General features: G+C 49.7%; 1 protein-coding gene across 1 annotated transcript in view; it reads right to left on the bottom strand.

Moving 5' to 3' along the window:
* Window positions 1-2,239: 2,239 nt before the first annotated feature.
* RAD54L2 (RAD54 like 2) overlaps window positions 2,240-15,615 on the bottom strand; it is a gene marked incomplete at both ends in the record, with an annotated part of 45,586 nt that continues 32,210 nt past the window's right edge. The window contains 15 exons of the mRNA XM_082004818.1: window positions 2,240-3,228; window positions 3,444-3,536; window positions 4,084-4,173; window positions 4,653-4,849; window positions 4,964-5,160; window positions 5,940-6,115; window positions 7,395-7,600; window positions 7,961-8,060; window positions 9,051-9,166; window positions 9,476-9,594; window positions 10,212-10,463; window positions 11,072-11,249; window positions 12,928-13,270; window positions 13,795-13,991; window positions 15,299-15,432. Of these exons, the coding sequence (XP_081860944.1) occupies window positions 2,240-3,228; window positions 3,444-3,536; window positions 4,084-4,173; window positions 4,653-4,849; window positions 4,964-5,160; window positions 5,940-6,115; window positions 7,395-7,600; window positions 7,961-8,060; window positions 9,051-9,166; window positions 9,476-9,594; window positions 10,212-10,463; window positions 11,072-11,249; window positions 12,928-13,270; window positions 13,795-13,991; window positions 15,299-15,432 (3,387 nt within the window). The remainder of the gene's footprint in view (window positions 3,229-3,443; window positions 3,537-4,083; window positions 4,174-4,652; window positions 4,850-4,963; window positions 5,161-5,939; window positions 6,116-7,394; window positions 7,601-7,960; window positions 8,061-9,050; window positions 9,167-9,475; window positions 9,595-10,211; window positions 10,464-11,071; window positions 11,250-12,927; window positions 13,271-13,794; window positions 13,992-15,298; window positions 15,433-15,615) is intronic.

The following is a 15,615-nucleotide window of genomic DNA, read 5'->3' as shown; positions in this document are numbered from 1 at the left end:
AGAAACTTGCATGAACACCATCAGTTAATTTGCTTTGTTACTTTTGTGGGGGGGTTTGATTTTTATTTCCATGGTGCATCCAAAGACAAGTTGTCCAGCAGTTTGCTCAGAACCCCTCGGTTTTCAACTCCTAGGATATGTTAAAGAAGAAAGCACTATTTTAATGTTTGTTTTTTTAAAAAAAATTAAAATAATTTGCATAGCTAAACTGTTGATCTAAGGCTTCTATGAATGGTGTGGTTATGTTTGACAGACAATGTCCATTAAACAGAGAAAGACACTAGGAAAGCCCCATAACATATTTTATTATGTTTTTGTAACACACGCGTGCACACACCCCCCCCTCTCTCTCTCAGGAAGGGAGGTCCCCATCTCCCAGCGCCCCTTTGATGAAGGATGTCAGGACATCCTGCCCTTTCCTACACCTAGTTGGTCCCAGCACACACCAGTGACTGCAGCTTCCACGGCCTGAGAGCTCCCCTTCAAGCTACCACCACTCCGCGGTCCCGGCCATGCTCCAGGGACACCCCACACAGGTGAGCGCATCTCCTGCCTGGCGACACCCTGATGTGAGACGGAGGCTCCTGGACGTCAAGGCTCCATCCTAACGCGTTCACACACACACCCAGTCACACGCACCAGCTCCGCCTGGGTAGCCCAGCCTCTCCTTAGGGGCCCTGGCACCGAGGCGAACAGCCAGCGCGTCCGCTGTCGGGGCTAGGGCCAGCCTCTACACGCGTGTGGCAGAGCAGCGCCGGGCCGAGTGCCGCTCCCCGCGTGGGGAAAGGCGCTTCCCGGCAGGAGCTCTACCTTCCCGACTCCGCACGCCTCACAGCCCTCCTCCTCACCGGGAACAAGCACAGGAGGCTCCTCCACCTGCCCCAATATGACAAGAGGGCTCCATCCTCCCTCCGGCTGCCGCAGAACACCCGGAGCAGGTCCCCCTGCTCTGGCACGAACCCCTGATGGGGCAGATCCAGCAAACGTGACACGGGTCAGCTACCGGCAACCTCCGCAGCTGGCCGGGCTTCTAGGCTACGCTTTGGTCAGCCAGCTGCTTCTCCCCACGCAGACAAGCCAACAAGCAACCACTGCATGATGGAGGCCAGCGTTTTATTTTTTAATATGGAAATTAATTTAGAAGTAGAAAGAAAGAGTCCCCCAAACAATAAATATTACGCCTTCATGAAATAAATTAATGTAGAGATTCTGTGCAGGGGGAAATCGCTCCAATCACAGATTCAACAGCAACTGGCACGTGGTCCAGTGTCCCCTCCCAACCTCCTCCACTGCCTGGTGCTGTTCAGAACAGCAGCGAGACCACCTACCCCCGGATCTGGTGGGCCACAGCAGGTGAGACAGGGCCTTCTCACAGCCTGGCAGGGCCACGGAGCCGGGGAAGTCACCAGGATTCCCCTTTGACAGTCACCAAAATGTTTGGGATTGCTCCACTCATCCGGCACACAGAACTGATCAGAACCACAGGACTGACCTACCTTGGACGGGACCCTCCAGAAGGGCCGCGGGAGCCCCCTGCCAGCACCCTGCCCCCCTCGCCGCGGCAGGAGCCTGCCTGGAGCCCTCACACTAGATTCATGTGAATTTGAAGAGGATGACAAATTGTTTCTGGGGTGTTTTGTTTCTTTTTTTTTTTTTTTTTTTTTTTCCTTACATCAATCCCCCCCAACATACACGACATAGAAGCCCCCCACTCCCTCCCCAGTAAAAACACTTTGTCCCCAACCTCTGCTAAAGTCACCCCCCGGCCCATACCTCCCGAAGGGAGAGAAGTTCACAGATAAGGCAGTTCATGTGAGAGGGAGCTCGGCCCTGCCAACGGTCAAGCCCACGCCTCCAGGCCTGAGAAGGGCAGTGACTTGCAACACCAAGCCTCCCCCTTCCAGACAAGACAAGAGAACAGACAGACAGACAGACAGAGCGTGGGAGGGAGGCACTCCTATGGTTTGCATTGCTGCTTCCCTCCTCCCTTGGCTCTTGCTCCCCCAGCCCTTGCAGGTCCACTCTATCCCCCTCCCATCTCCCAACCCCTAATACAATTCAGATCCTTGACAGTTAAAAAACAACAAAATAAAAGGAAAAGAACAAAACAACCCCCACGCCACACCCTTCGCATCCTTCTCCACCCACTGCCATGGCCCAGAGGGGAAATCCTGACTCCCAAAAGGTCCTGCAACTTTTGCCTCCTGGCGGAGCTGAGACCGAGCAGGGGTTGGGCCCACTATTTCCCTGTGATCTCTATAACATCGTCGTCTTTGTCCTCATCATTAGAGCTGCATCCCACCTCTGGGACCTCCTGGGGTTCAAACTGAGGCACCTGGGACCGAAGGAGGCCCCCGGCCGGGTAGCCCGAGTGAGGGGACATGTAGCCAGGGTAGGCAGATGCCATGCTCCTGGGAAGGCTGCTAGGCAAGACGGGGGCTGGGAAAGGAGCAAACATCCTGGGCTCGGGCAGGAGTGACTGCGTGAAGGGAAGCGAGTAATTGGGCAGCACCCCCGTCAGAGAAGGGTTTAGCATGAATGAGGGGACGCTGGCGGTGGCTGAGGTAGCAGCAGAAGAGCTGGCGGTGCCGGCTGTCAGCAGAGGGTCAGTAGTCACAGGGAACACCAGATGAGGGTCTGGGAGTAAATTGGGCAGCTGGTAATAAGAGGAGCCAGTGCCCATGTACAAGGAGTTTCCTGGTTGGGAGGCAAATGGATGGGTTAGGTTGTGGTTTAAAGAGACAGGAGGCATGGCGAACCCACCAGAGACGGGGTACCCGTGTTCGTACGGCTGCACGGACGATGGCAACTGGCGCTTCTTCTGCTGCCTGTGGGCTTGCTCCTCCGGAGCAGATGGTGAGGTCGACTTGCGCTTGTTGCCCCGTAAGTCCAACACCGAGTGGGCATCGATGGGCTGGCTGGTGGCTGGCAGGGCTGAAGATACGGAAGGAGCCATGCAGTGAATCCCCACGCGCTGCTCGGCTCCTCGGGCTGCTAAGCCGGGCGCGTTGTCCATGCGAGCAGGGTGGCCTTGCACTGCGTTGGTGCTGGGAGAGCTGTGCCGCGACTCCCGGGCAGCTGCTGCCTCCGCGTACTGCTGCAGCTCGCTGATGATCTCAGGGCTGTCAGGTGATATGGGCCGAGTGAGCTCCTCCGCGCTGGGGAGCTGTGGTGATGAGGCACTGTGTCTGCCATTGCTTGTGGACTCCAGTGAAGAGCTCTGGGAGCCTGGAAGCAAGGAGATGGAGCAGGTGAGAAAAACAACCTTGGAGAAAATCCTGGGGGCCAAGAGGCAACAGTGGAAAGGAAGGTAGGGGTATTATGGGGAGTCTGTGGGGTCAGCTCCGAACACAGGCGTGATAGAAGGCAGCCAGGGAACACCGCCCGACACTTGGGTAGGAAAGCCCGTCAGCAAGCCCCACACAGCGCTCAGAAGCCCCTACCTGAGGCAGCTGTCCGACGGTCATCATTGCCCTTTGGCTTCCCAGTGGTCCGGATAGCAAAAATCCGCCCGTCGCTGGTCCGGATATACGTCCCTGGAACAGAGGCAGAGCAACCTCATTCAGCGTTTCCATGGATCCATGAGCCTGCAAGGCTGCCCGGGCAGATAGGACAGCAGTGCTGCGTAAGGCCAGGCCCACAGTACAGGCAGGAAGATCAGTGGGGGGCTTCTGCCCCCTTCCTCACTCCCCATTTCCACCCTTTCAGCTTTCCCAGATTGGAGCTCACCACCTCCCAGTGGTGGGAAATGTGGAACTTCATGCTTGGGACTAAGTTTGCCCTGGGAGCACCGGGAAGTATTTGGCTGCCCCAGTATACGCAGTGGGCGTTGTGAGAATGAGACACGCAGCCATGAAGTTCAACAGCTCCTCTCAGAGGCAGGAGAGAAAAAGCCCTGAAGTGTCATTACAACAGCACACCCAAAACATGGGCTGTAATAGAGCCACTGCAGAGTCCAGATCTCCTCCTCTTCTTGTTTCTTTTCCTCTCAAGGGACTGATTCATGCTTTTACATCCTTTTCTTTGCTAATTAGCAGTGGCTAGGACCATATTCACAAGTCTTACCAAAACAGAGGGACTAACCTTTTGTCCCTCGGATGATGTGGATGCTCTCACCAGCACTGATTCTTGCCTGTACATCCGTGGATGTGTTTGTACCCGGAATCACAATATCTGGCAGTAGGGGAAGAAACAAAACAGTGTCCATGAAATTACACTCCAGCCACAGTCAGAAGCTGAGAAGAGCACCACCAAAGCCCTTTGCTTGCAGTGCAGTTGTCTCCCCTATGCGCTGTGCTACAAGCAAGTTCTGGGTTTATTTCTGAGCAGCACAGGAAGGCAGCAGAGGCTGCAAGGAAGCAAAAGCCATGCAGCTCTGGCACAGCATCTCCCCTATCCCAACAAGGACAACTGGTGACAGTATTGCAGGCCCTTTCATGGGGAGTTCACTCCCAACCTGCCAGGCCCATGTCCCTTGCACAGCTGCAGGGAAAGTCCTCCAGGTACAGGGAAACCACTCAAATGCAGAGAGGCAGTATCAGTGGCTCTGATGCCCGTCTGCCCACAGCTCATGTGGGCATGAACAACTCACTCTGCTCCTCAGTTCACTGTGGGCATCACAACTCAACTCTCTGTGAGCATCAGCAACTCACCTGTGGTGGTGACAATCTTTTGCACAAGGACACCAGCTCGCTGTAGATAGTTGATGGGGAAGTTGACAGCGGGGTTGGAACTTGAGGTTGATCCTGCGCTGCCCATGGGAACATGCCGGGGCATCATAGGAATGGGGGTGGATTGAACTGGGCGGACGCTTGCTACCGGCTTGTCCTCACCCTTGAGGGCTGGTCGCCTAGTGAGAGAGGAGGGAGGAAAGTGCAGTGCCCCCACTGACAGGGCTAAGCGTCCTCTACCCCCTCATTTCATGTCTACAGCATGGGAAGAAGGGGAAGACACAGGTACTCACCAGTTCCTCTGGCTAAAGGCAGGGATGCTTGTCAGACTCTGGTCACTGGCAGGGTAATACTGTGCGTAGGACGGCCGGGTGTAGGGGACGGATGCTCGCTTTTCCTCCTCATAGCTTTTCTTGGCTGCTTTCTTCTCTGCCTTGGTCAGCTTGTGCTCCTTCCGGTCGATCAGCAGTGACTCATGCTGAAAAGGCTCCTGCAACCCCACAGCACTGAGGTTTTGACACCAACACACCACAAGAGGGAACCAACATGCCCCAAATGGAAGCCACTCAGTCCCTGCATCAGCGCTGCCTCCATCCCAGTCTGGAGCAGGGAAGAGGAGCGTTGGGAGGCAGAGCTGCTCATGGCGAAACACGCATGAGGCAACGCTGTGTGTGTGTCCAAGGCTCAGCTTGATGAGTGACAAGAGTCAGCTAAGCCATTGCTCACCATTGCTGAGCCTGCCCAGCCAAGGCCACTGCTTACCACAAGCACGCAGCAAAACCCTGAGCCAAAGGCCAGGCTAAGAGCGCAAGGACAGAGCCTGCCGAGCTGTCACACAGCCACCAGAGTCCCACGGCACCCAGCCACAGGCCCACTCTGCAGCACCACCCCACCAGTGAAACTCTTCATAACACAGGTGGGTGCTGGCTATCCCAGCTTTGTTTTAAAGCCACCCCAGGAAGAGAGCTGGCAGCAAGCTGGGATAAGGCCACTGCTACCTTCCTGGCACAGCACCAAGTTGAAGAAAGGGAGAAAGGGGTGCCCTACAACCTGCCCCCAAACCTGTCCAGGACAGAGGTGGCTCTAAATGTAGAGAAGATATTGCAGGGAGGGCTGGGCTTTTAGGGGCCTCTCTAGAGGACTTTTTACCTCTTCCTACCAGTATACAGATGTGCTCTTGCCACCATGTCCCCATCACACAGCCAGACTCCTCCAGACCTACTCCTGCCTGTGCAGTGCTGTGCCAGCAAGGAAGCAGGTTGGTCTTACCTTGGTGATGAGGTGAGGATACTTGAGACAGGCTAATTGTAGAACAGACTCCTTCATCTTGCTTGCATTGAGAGAGAGCTGAGCAGGGTCAGATTCCTCTTCCACAAAATGCAGCAGGTTCTCCACCTCCCGTCGGGTGAAGTTCAGCACTGGGTTCAGATCATCCACCACCCGATCTGGAAAAGAGAGGGAATGGAGTGAGCAGAAAAGGGAAGAGATAGGAAGGGCAGCAGGCAGCAGTACCTACAGTCCTGTCCTAATAGACCTCCCTCCTTGCAATCTGCATGGTCCTCAGAAGCCTTCTGTAAACATCAGGGCAGGGACAAAAATCATCAGCCATGTTCAGAGATGAGCCTGTTTGATCAAGTCAGGCTGACAAACACCTTGTGCTCCAGAGTGCAGAGCAATGCAGTGCAGGTCACTGAGCTCCTGGCATGCAGGAACATGAAGCTAATTACAGATGGTGTCCCATCTCACATTGCAAGGCTGAAAACACACAAGCCCTGGGACAGAACTGCAGCCACATCAGTACGTGCCCTCCCACAAATTCCACCAAAAATGCTCAAGTTAATAACCAGGTGCTGAACTTCATAGAACCCTGTTTAGTCAAAAGCCAAGAAAAGCAGCCACTGTCCCTCCCTCACAAAAGCCAGAAAGTTTTCCTTGGACATTCCTTCCTGCACACAGGGCAAATGGGAGCACATGGAGAAAACATCCATACCCAGGACTCTCCTGGGAGCCAGGCCAGCTGCCATGGGACTCCACCTCAAGTGCAAGACAGCATACTGAACCGATCACACTGGGCTGCTGCTTCTAGAGCTGGGTTTCGAGACGAAGGAGGACACAAGCAGTAGAACTCTTTTTAGGTCACCATAACCCTCAGCTGCATGCTCTACAAGAGCAGCTCGACAGCTAGCACAAGCCAAAAAGATACTTTAGGTACAAGGGCAGGTCAGAACTAGAATGAATGAATTATTCTTGGCTCCTAAGCAAGCACTAAACGTATCAATGTATATTTTAATTTCAGTATTTTCCCCTCTCTTGCTGCTGGGGAAATGGAGGTACAGAGCTATTTAATAAGTAATGCCCAGTTTAAGAGAAGTAATACCCAGGCACAGGGGAAAACAGGATGACCATCTCCCCAAGTCTCCAGTCTCTTGTAGCAGCCAGGAGAGTAGCAGGGAAGGTAAATGGCACTTCACTGGACTGGTAGCACAACTCTGCTGCAGGATGCTGGCTCTACAACCCCTACTACTCTGCCATGAATTCCTTCAGGGTCTCATGTCACTGACAGCTCATAAATATCAAACATAGCCCTAGAATACTCTCTGTCACTTCTTTGGCTGTCTGGTTTTCAACCTTAAAAAAAAGAGGTTAGGAACAACAGAAATAGGACTTAAAGGAGCTAAAAGGAGTGAAAGGCAAGAGTGGAGTGCCATATCCATCCACACTTACCTGACATGCCCTGCTTGGAGATCTGACGGTCATAGATCTTCTTCTCAAGGGTGTAATCAGAAACCAGTCTGTAAATGTGGCATGGCTTCTTCTGCCCATAGCGGTACACTCGGCACACGGCCTGGGCATCATGGCACGGGTTCCAGGAAGCGTCAAACACCACTACTCTGTTTGCTCCAATGAGGTTGACACCCAAACACCCAGCACTGGAAATTAAAGGCAAATTTCAAATCGCTGCCTTGGCCAATATTCAGAGCTTTTAGGCAGGACAGTAATCACAGCCAAGAGTCCATGAGGCATCTATGGAAAGTTTCCTTCCAGTCATACACGCAAGTTCAAACCCATGTTTGCTTTCCAAGACTGTTGTTAAGTTGTTGCAGAGGACTAAGGCCTACGCAAGAATCCCTGAGGATTCTACACCCCTAGGGAATTCAGAAGCAGATGGCACTATCATCTCACAGAGTCTTGAGAGCACGTTATGAAGGAAGTTAAGAATTAGAAACTCATATGCATACAGAGCAGCAGTGTGAGTCCTCCACTGCACCCTTCTGCTCCAGCCAACTTACCGTGTGGACAAAAGGAAGAGCCAAACAGAGGCATTGCTGGGGTCATTGAACTGGTTAATCAGTCGTTCCCTTTCCGAGGCAGAGGTGCTGCCATCCAGTCCTGAGAAGGAAATTAAGGACACATTTAAAAGCTCTGTATGTTTGGGGGAATCCCTTCAGAACAAAACCACTTCCCAAACACTAAGCTTTGGCACTGGTTCCCAACTAATTCTGGGTTTTCCTTAAGTCATGCACTCGAGGACTTCAACTGTACCACTCTGTACCTCTAATTTGCCCAGCCAGGCAGGTGCAATGCAGCTAAGCTAGTTGGGTTGGGATTTGTTCAACTGGAAGAGCAAGCAAAACATTACTCAAGCTTGGCAAGGCCAAGAGGGTGAGTGCTACAACACACCTAGCACATTAAGGCTCTGTATTAGGCAAGACAGACAGCAAGCAAGAGCAGCAGGCACAAAGGTCTCATGTATGCTGGAAGCTCGAGGAGCCAAGGGAAAGCAAAATTGTGAAAGCCTTTGGTAAAACTCCATAGACTGGATCTGAGCACAGAGAGCTCAGGGGGTATCATGTCTCTGTTCCTGGGCAGCAGCTTGCTTCTGGCAGCTGTGCAAAAATCACGAACAACATATCCACTGCTCCTCTCAGTCCTGGCCTGTAAAGTAGCCACACAAAGCAACGACCCAGGTCAGAACAAGATTTATAGCTGGGGAAGAGGCAAAGAGGAATTCATGGCCCCAATCTACAGAAAGCATTCCACAGTGATTCTGGTTTGGGAAGCGAGATCTAGAAAATAGCCAAACAGGAAGCAAAAAGTATGTTTCACAACTTAAAAAAGCACTTCTGTGTGAGATGTTGAAGATGTTAGACATTAGAGTAAGATGTCAAAAAGAGGATTTAGAAATTCTCAGCTAGTTGCATCAAACTGACACCATCTTCCCAAGCAACTAAAGTATGAACAATCAGAAGAATGCTTCAGAAGAGCATTTTCACACCCAGGGACATCTACAAGAAGATGGTGGGTGACTTTCAGGAATTAGTCCACCACAGAGGATCAAACACTGTCACATCAAAAGAGAGGAGGACTGGCTGCACTCACTGTAATAGCTGATGTTTCGGACCCAGTTGTGAAGTCCTCCATCTGAGCCTGGAGGACTCGGCATTGGTCTCTTTGCCAAAAACTCTTCAATGACAGATAAGGTGGACAAGCTCTGGCTGCAAAATCAAGATCTCTGTTCAGGAGAAAGCCCCCACAGCAGCAAAAGTGGAGAATCAGAACTCTTCCCCAACCGTGACAGCATTGACGGTTGCCAAACCCTGTCTGTGGCAGCACACCTCTCACTAGTAAACTTGACAGTGGCAGAAGTATAAAATCCATGGAGGAAAACCAGGATCTAATACAAAAAAGGACAAAAGGGAAACTGCCACACCATTCAGCCCATGTAACAACCTCCTAGTAGCAGGAGGGGTCCAACTACTCCACCGTTTAGTGAGCATAGGATCAGCTGTTGATACTTTGCTTACCTGAAGACCAAGATCTTGTCTCCAAGCTTCACACTTTCCTCAATTAGGTGGAACAGTAACACCATCTTGGGTGAGTTCTCCAAGACTCCCATCTGGTAATCACACAAGATGTCTTTGGCCTACCGAGAAACGGGAGACTATTACAGGTGGAGTTGCTCATTCCCTGTTTAGTTCAACAATCCTGTCTCAAGGTGAGAGAAATAAGTCATTGCAGAGAGGTTATATACATCCAGCCAGGTTGAGGTGACAATGTTACTCCCAACTACTGCTGCTACCTCCTATTCCAGAAGCTCCAAATGACAAACTTCTTGGAGTGTGGATGAATGAACATCCTCCTAACCTCTCATGACTCTCCACTCTATCTCAAGACCTCTCCTTCAGCCCACTAGATTTACCATCTTATCTAGATCAAATTCCACCCTAATACCCTTTTTAGAATAACAAAGCCCACAGACTTTTTGGTCAGATGAAAACAATCGTATAAGAGTGCTGCTTGCACTCCTGCCTCACGAGAGTCCTAAAACCCCTACCCAGCAACATGCAGACATGCTTATCAAGATGCTCTGTCGTAGAGAAAATGCGAGATAAATCCCCAACTCTTAAACAGAAGAGTCTTTTCTTAGCTCTACTTCAGAAAACTGCCCTAACAAAAAGAGGTGCAGTCTTTCAGAGTAAGTATCTAGCCTACGTTTACTGTAACTCTCCAAATGAAGAGTTTTCCATCAGTGGTACTCACCCACTCATAAGTAACGACCTGATTTGCTCTCTCCTGAAAAGGGTTGAAGCCAACGCTCTGGAGGAACTTGCTATTGGTAGCTTCTCCAGCTGGTGATGCCAAAGCATTACTCTCTGTTTTGACTTTAATTCCCTGAGGCTGGCAGCGGGAATTAGTACTTGCTGTGCCAAGATCATCCACATCCAAATCCTGCTCATTTGCCAGATTCTCCTTTTGCAGAGCTTCATACAACACATCTGGATGGTTCCAGATCTGAAGGGGTAAGAAAACAATGTGGTTAGGCCTGCACTGGCCTGCTGCTTGCCAATGACTGTAGACTAAAAGCCTCCACAGTTACTCAAAGGAAAGAACTAATACTTCAATCATCTCCTCACCATCCCCACATAGAACTGTAAGGCACTGCAGAGAAAACCAGTCTGACTGCATTAAGGTAGTGAAAACAGAAAACGTGACTCTGCCATGACACAAGGTATAAACCATCTTAACCAAGGCTCTCCTGACTTTAAAACTGCCAAATTGTTTGCTTGAAAACAAACCAGAAGGCCACTGCGCATCCCACACAGCACAAATGCAAAAGAAGCTGTTTGTCTATATTGCAGCAGGTAAATGGTTAAGGTATCAGCCCAGTACTGGTTCAGCTGATGGCTGCAGATTTCTTGCACAAATTTGAAAAAGACATTTAACACCCCTGCACCCCAGTTCTGGAAGTGGGGATAACAATTCTGCTGGGCTGTTGCAGGGCACTCTGGAGAGAGATGATGTGCCTGGCCAACCACACTTTCACCTCCTGTTTTGACTCATATTCCTGCCTTTGCCTTACATAACTAGAATATTTTGTTGCATCTCCTGCCAAAACCTACCTTACAACACACACAGAAAGCTTTGAGTGGGTTCAGTCCCAGCCAGCCACTGTTGCCTGCATCTCGGAACCGGTTCATGAACTCCGTATAAAGGGCCCGCTGGATCTTTGATAGACGTACCAAAATGACATGTTCTTCCTTAGACGGGAGCTGAACCTTCAGCACATTGTGGCCTCGCCTGTGGAGGAAAGAAAGAGAGAGAGATAAATAGAGGGAATTCCCCAATCTGATGTCTCTGCAACTGCCTATAAGGCAGGATTTCGACTTCTCGCCCACCCGGCTGCAGGGAGAAAGACCTCTAGATGCTTGCCTCTCTAATGCATGACACTTCCAAGATATTCTCCCTGCGGCCTAATACCAACTGTAAGCACAGTTACAGATATCTCAAACGTTACAAACTTCTAGCACAGGTCACAGTGTTAAGAGGGTGATGAAAGTCCTGTTCTCCATGTTAGTTGACTAACAGAAATAAGACCTAAGGCCTCTTTTTAGCTCTGCAGATGACTGAGACACTCCACCCAAATCACTGGTCCAGCATCTTAGAACCCTATTCTGAGAAACAAAGATGATTTGTTTCCAGAGTGGTGGAGACACTGTCACTTTTCATAACTGAGGGTTCATGAAACACTTACAGATCCTTGGGCAGAGAATGACAAAAAGTGCACATCCAAATTAGCTATTAAGATATCAAAATAAACCTGAGGCCACTTTGGTGCAGTTAGAGGTGGTGTTCTCCATTATCAGAGTCTGTGGTACCAAAGCAAACCAACTTTATTTCTACCCCCAAGGCAAAACAGCCATAAGGACTACTTTGCAGTTACCAAGTTAAACAAGACAGAGATTCTGAAAGAAATATTTGAGCTGGTAACCTAAGAATCTCCTCTGTAGTTTTCTCTGTATGCTTAAGATCCTCCCACAAAGACAGATAAGGTTTAAAACTCAAGCCTAAGAAGCTGGATCAATGGGCCGAGGCCAATCGTATGAGATTCAACACGGCTCAGTGCTGGGTCCTGCACCTGGGTCATAACAACCCCAGGCAACGCTACAGGCTTGGGGAAGAGTAGCTGGAAAGCTGCCTGGCAGAAAAAGACCTGGGGGTGTTGGTCGACAGCGGCTGAATGAGCCAGCAGTGTGCCCAGGTGGCCAAGAAGGCCAATAGCACCCTGGCTTGCATCAGAAATAGTGTGGCCAGCAGGACTAGGGAAGTGATTGTCCCCTGTACTCAGCACCGGTGAAGCCGCATCTCAAATACTGTGTTCAGTTTTGGGCCCCTCACTACAAGAAGGACATTGAGGTGCTGGAGCGTGTCCAGAGAAATAGCAATGAAGCTGGTGAAGGGTCTAGAGCACAAGTCTTATGAGGAGCAGATGAGGGAACTGGGGTTGTTTAGCCTGGAGGGGGCTCTCTGAGGGGAGACCTTATCGCTCTCTACAACTACCTGAAAGGAGGTTGTAGTGAGGTGGGTGTCAGTATCTTCTCCCAAGTGACAAGCGACAGGACAAGAGGATACAGCCTCAAGTTGCACCAGGGGAGGCTTAGATTGGATATTGGGAAAAGTTTCTTCACTGAAAGAGTTGTCAAGCATTGGAACAGGCTGCCCAGGGAAGAGGTTGAGTCACCATCCCTGGAGGTATTTAAAAAACGGGTAGATGTGGCGTTTAGGGACATGGTTTAGTGGTGGACTTGGCAGTGTTAGGTCAATGGTTGGACTCTATGATCTTAAAGGTTTTTTCCAACCTAAATGATTCTAGAAGGCAGCATGATTAGCTCCATAAACTCAGCAAACAACCAGGCTAATTTGGGATGAAGGAGCTGTTTGCATGGACTACACCATTAAGAACCCCTTGTGGACTCACCGCTGCACAAAGCCCTCCAGTAGGCTATGCAGGACATGACTGCGATACCTCATGAGACGGACATCTTGAGGGGTACTGTCAATACACTGCCCATTCAGGATAGGGCGCTCAAACATATTGCTGAATTCCTGCCGTGAGCCTAGAAAGTCCGGTCGGACAAAGTCTACCATGCACCAATACTCAATGAGGTTGTTCTGGAGTGGGTAGCCAGTCAGCACCACCCGCCGGCGGGAGCGGATGTTCTTCAGGGCCTGTGAAGTGCTGGCATGGCAGTTCTTTATCCGGTGTCCCTCATCACAAATAACCACATCTGGGCCAGGGCGAGACAAAGCCTTCTCAATCCCTGGGGACAAGGAACATCAAGTGTTAGTTAGAGACGAATAAGGCAAAGTTCTGATTTTATATGGTCACCAACTTCACAAAAAGAGGGATAGCTCTGAAAGACAAAAAAAAGCAGTATTCACAGGTGGCAGAAAGCAAGGCTGCTTCGGGAGATAAAATGTGGTTAGACACTAGCTCCGATTTAGCATAATGTGGTAATGACCGGACATGACTGCCCCTTGATTTCTGCCCAATGACCTGCATTACATGAAGTTGAGTGTCTTGCATCAGATCAGACTGGCAAATCTCACACAGACAAATCCCCAAGCTCAGTGTACTGACTTCCGTGCTTATTTGCAGCTATTGCAAGAAATTAAAGACTCAGCCAGCTCAACAATCTGCTGTCTCGAAAGACACAATCCTGCCCAGCAAAGTTTGATCATGTCAGGGATACTAAAAGCAAGTTATAGGTTGTTTCCCCATGCTGCCAGAGTTGGTAGCCAGCTGGGCAATAGGATCACACTCCCTCGAGGACTGGCCTCCCACCTTTCAGAAGCTCTTGTTGCCTGTCTTCCTCATCCAAGTCAATAATGACAGGGCCAGCTTGTTTCTTTGTTTTCTTCTTCCTGCCAGTGGCAAAGGACTTCTTCAGTGAGAGGAGACGGTACATCTCATATCCCATCAGCAGCACACCACCCTCTATCACCCAGTCATTCACCACCTTTGCACGTGCAGCTGTTGTCCTGCAAAACAAACAAACAAATCAAATAAACTGTAAGTTTTCTCTCCAGTTTCAGTTTGAACCACTGGATTGGAGTCTGCTGAGAAAAAAAAGACCCATTCAGTAATTAAAGCACTGTCTCATATCAAACCAGACAGAGGAATACAATGAAGTTTCTTTAGGAGACAATCTGGTACAGAGGAAACGAAAAAAGCCTTTTATGTGCCATGGGTAGCAGGGTTGAAAATGACAAATCCTTACAGGAACCGAGCTGTAGAAGTTTGTCACGTACAAAAGCATATCAAACTTGAGAGCATCCTTTTTAAAGAGCTGTTGAGGAGACTGCCTCTGCAAAAACAATTTTCAGAACAAGCCGGTAATGTACATTGTTGTAATCATCTAGTTGTTTATCCCTTGTTGTTGTCTCTTCCAATGCTAGTGTCTCTCAATTATTCCTCCCCTGCTAGTCTGCTGAGAATTAGTTCAGATCAAGACACTGTCCTCACTCAATCCTCCCAGAGCACACCAGATCCCATCCAATAGTAAACACATGGCCTGAGCAGCATCAGCAGATTCAAAGTACATTCCACCCGGGAGGTGAAGACCTTAACAGATAAGTGTATGAACACAGCCAATGAACTGAGAGTTCCCTAGGATCACTACACTGTCCTGACCCATGCAAGAAAAATGACCCAGAAAAAAGCAGAGATCCACAAGCCAAGAATACACTCCACACCAGGCTGTAACTGCAATCAGTGATCCCTCCTTTCTGGACAAAGAGGCTTTGTATCACTTGCCAGAATCCCTCAAGGACACAAGAAAGTGTCTTAACTTAACAACAAGTTCACAGAAAGTCACAGTGTCAGGTAGAGGAATCCCTAAGCATGTAAAAAATCTCAGGAAAAAACACATTTAAAACACAAGAGACACATGGTATAAGGGGCACATGCCTCAGGAATCTCAGGACTCTGATAGGACTGGCACTGCACTGCCAGAAACAAATCACAGCACTACTGCTTGCAGAAGTAAGCTTTCTCTCTGGAACTTGGTTCCTGATCTCAGGAAGAGATATATGGAAGATCAGGAAGGTGTGTCAGCAGTGTGAGAAGGAAGTACAAGATATAAATATTGAATGAAAGAGTCAGTAAATCTCTCCCAGGTACAAAAATCCTTCCCTCAAGGTGGCATCCACAACAAATGCAGAGTGGGAAAGATCTGGGAGTTGAGGGCACAGAATTAGCCCAAACTAAACAGCCTGCAACAGCAATTCTGATAACAGTTCTGTAAGACACAGTCTAAGAGCTCAAAAGGGCTTTTACTGGCACCTACTTGTGTTCATCATTCAGGATGTGGACTTTGAAGGTGCGGGGCTGGACCTCTTTGGAGTTATAATCAGCAGGAAGGTTTTCAGGTGGTGGGAGCCACATGTTGAATTCTGCTAGCCAGTTTTGGAGCGTATTCACCTGAAAAAGTTAGCCATGGAAGGATTAAAAATCCAGCTGAGTCACTTGGGATTTTAATAGCAGAAATGAGAATATGGAATGACACCCAGCTGTGCCCAGACAGAAGAAGCAGACAACAGCATGCAAACTCAGGGACACAGGAAATGAAAGAGGGAGAAAAAGAGCAAGGGTATGACAGAGCTT

Source organism: Phaethon aethereus (genome assembly GCF_964289735.1).
Source record: "Phaethon aethereus genome assembly, chromosome: 11".
NCBI classification, from domain to species: domain Eukaryota; kingdom Metazoa; phylum Chordata; class Aves; order Phaethontiformes; family Phaethontidae; genus Phaethon; species Phaethon aethereus.
This window is presented reverse-complemented; position numbering and strand designations above follow the sequence as displayed.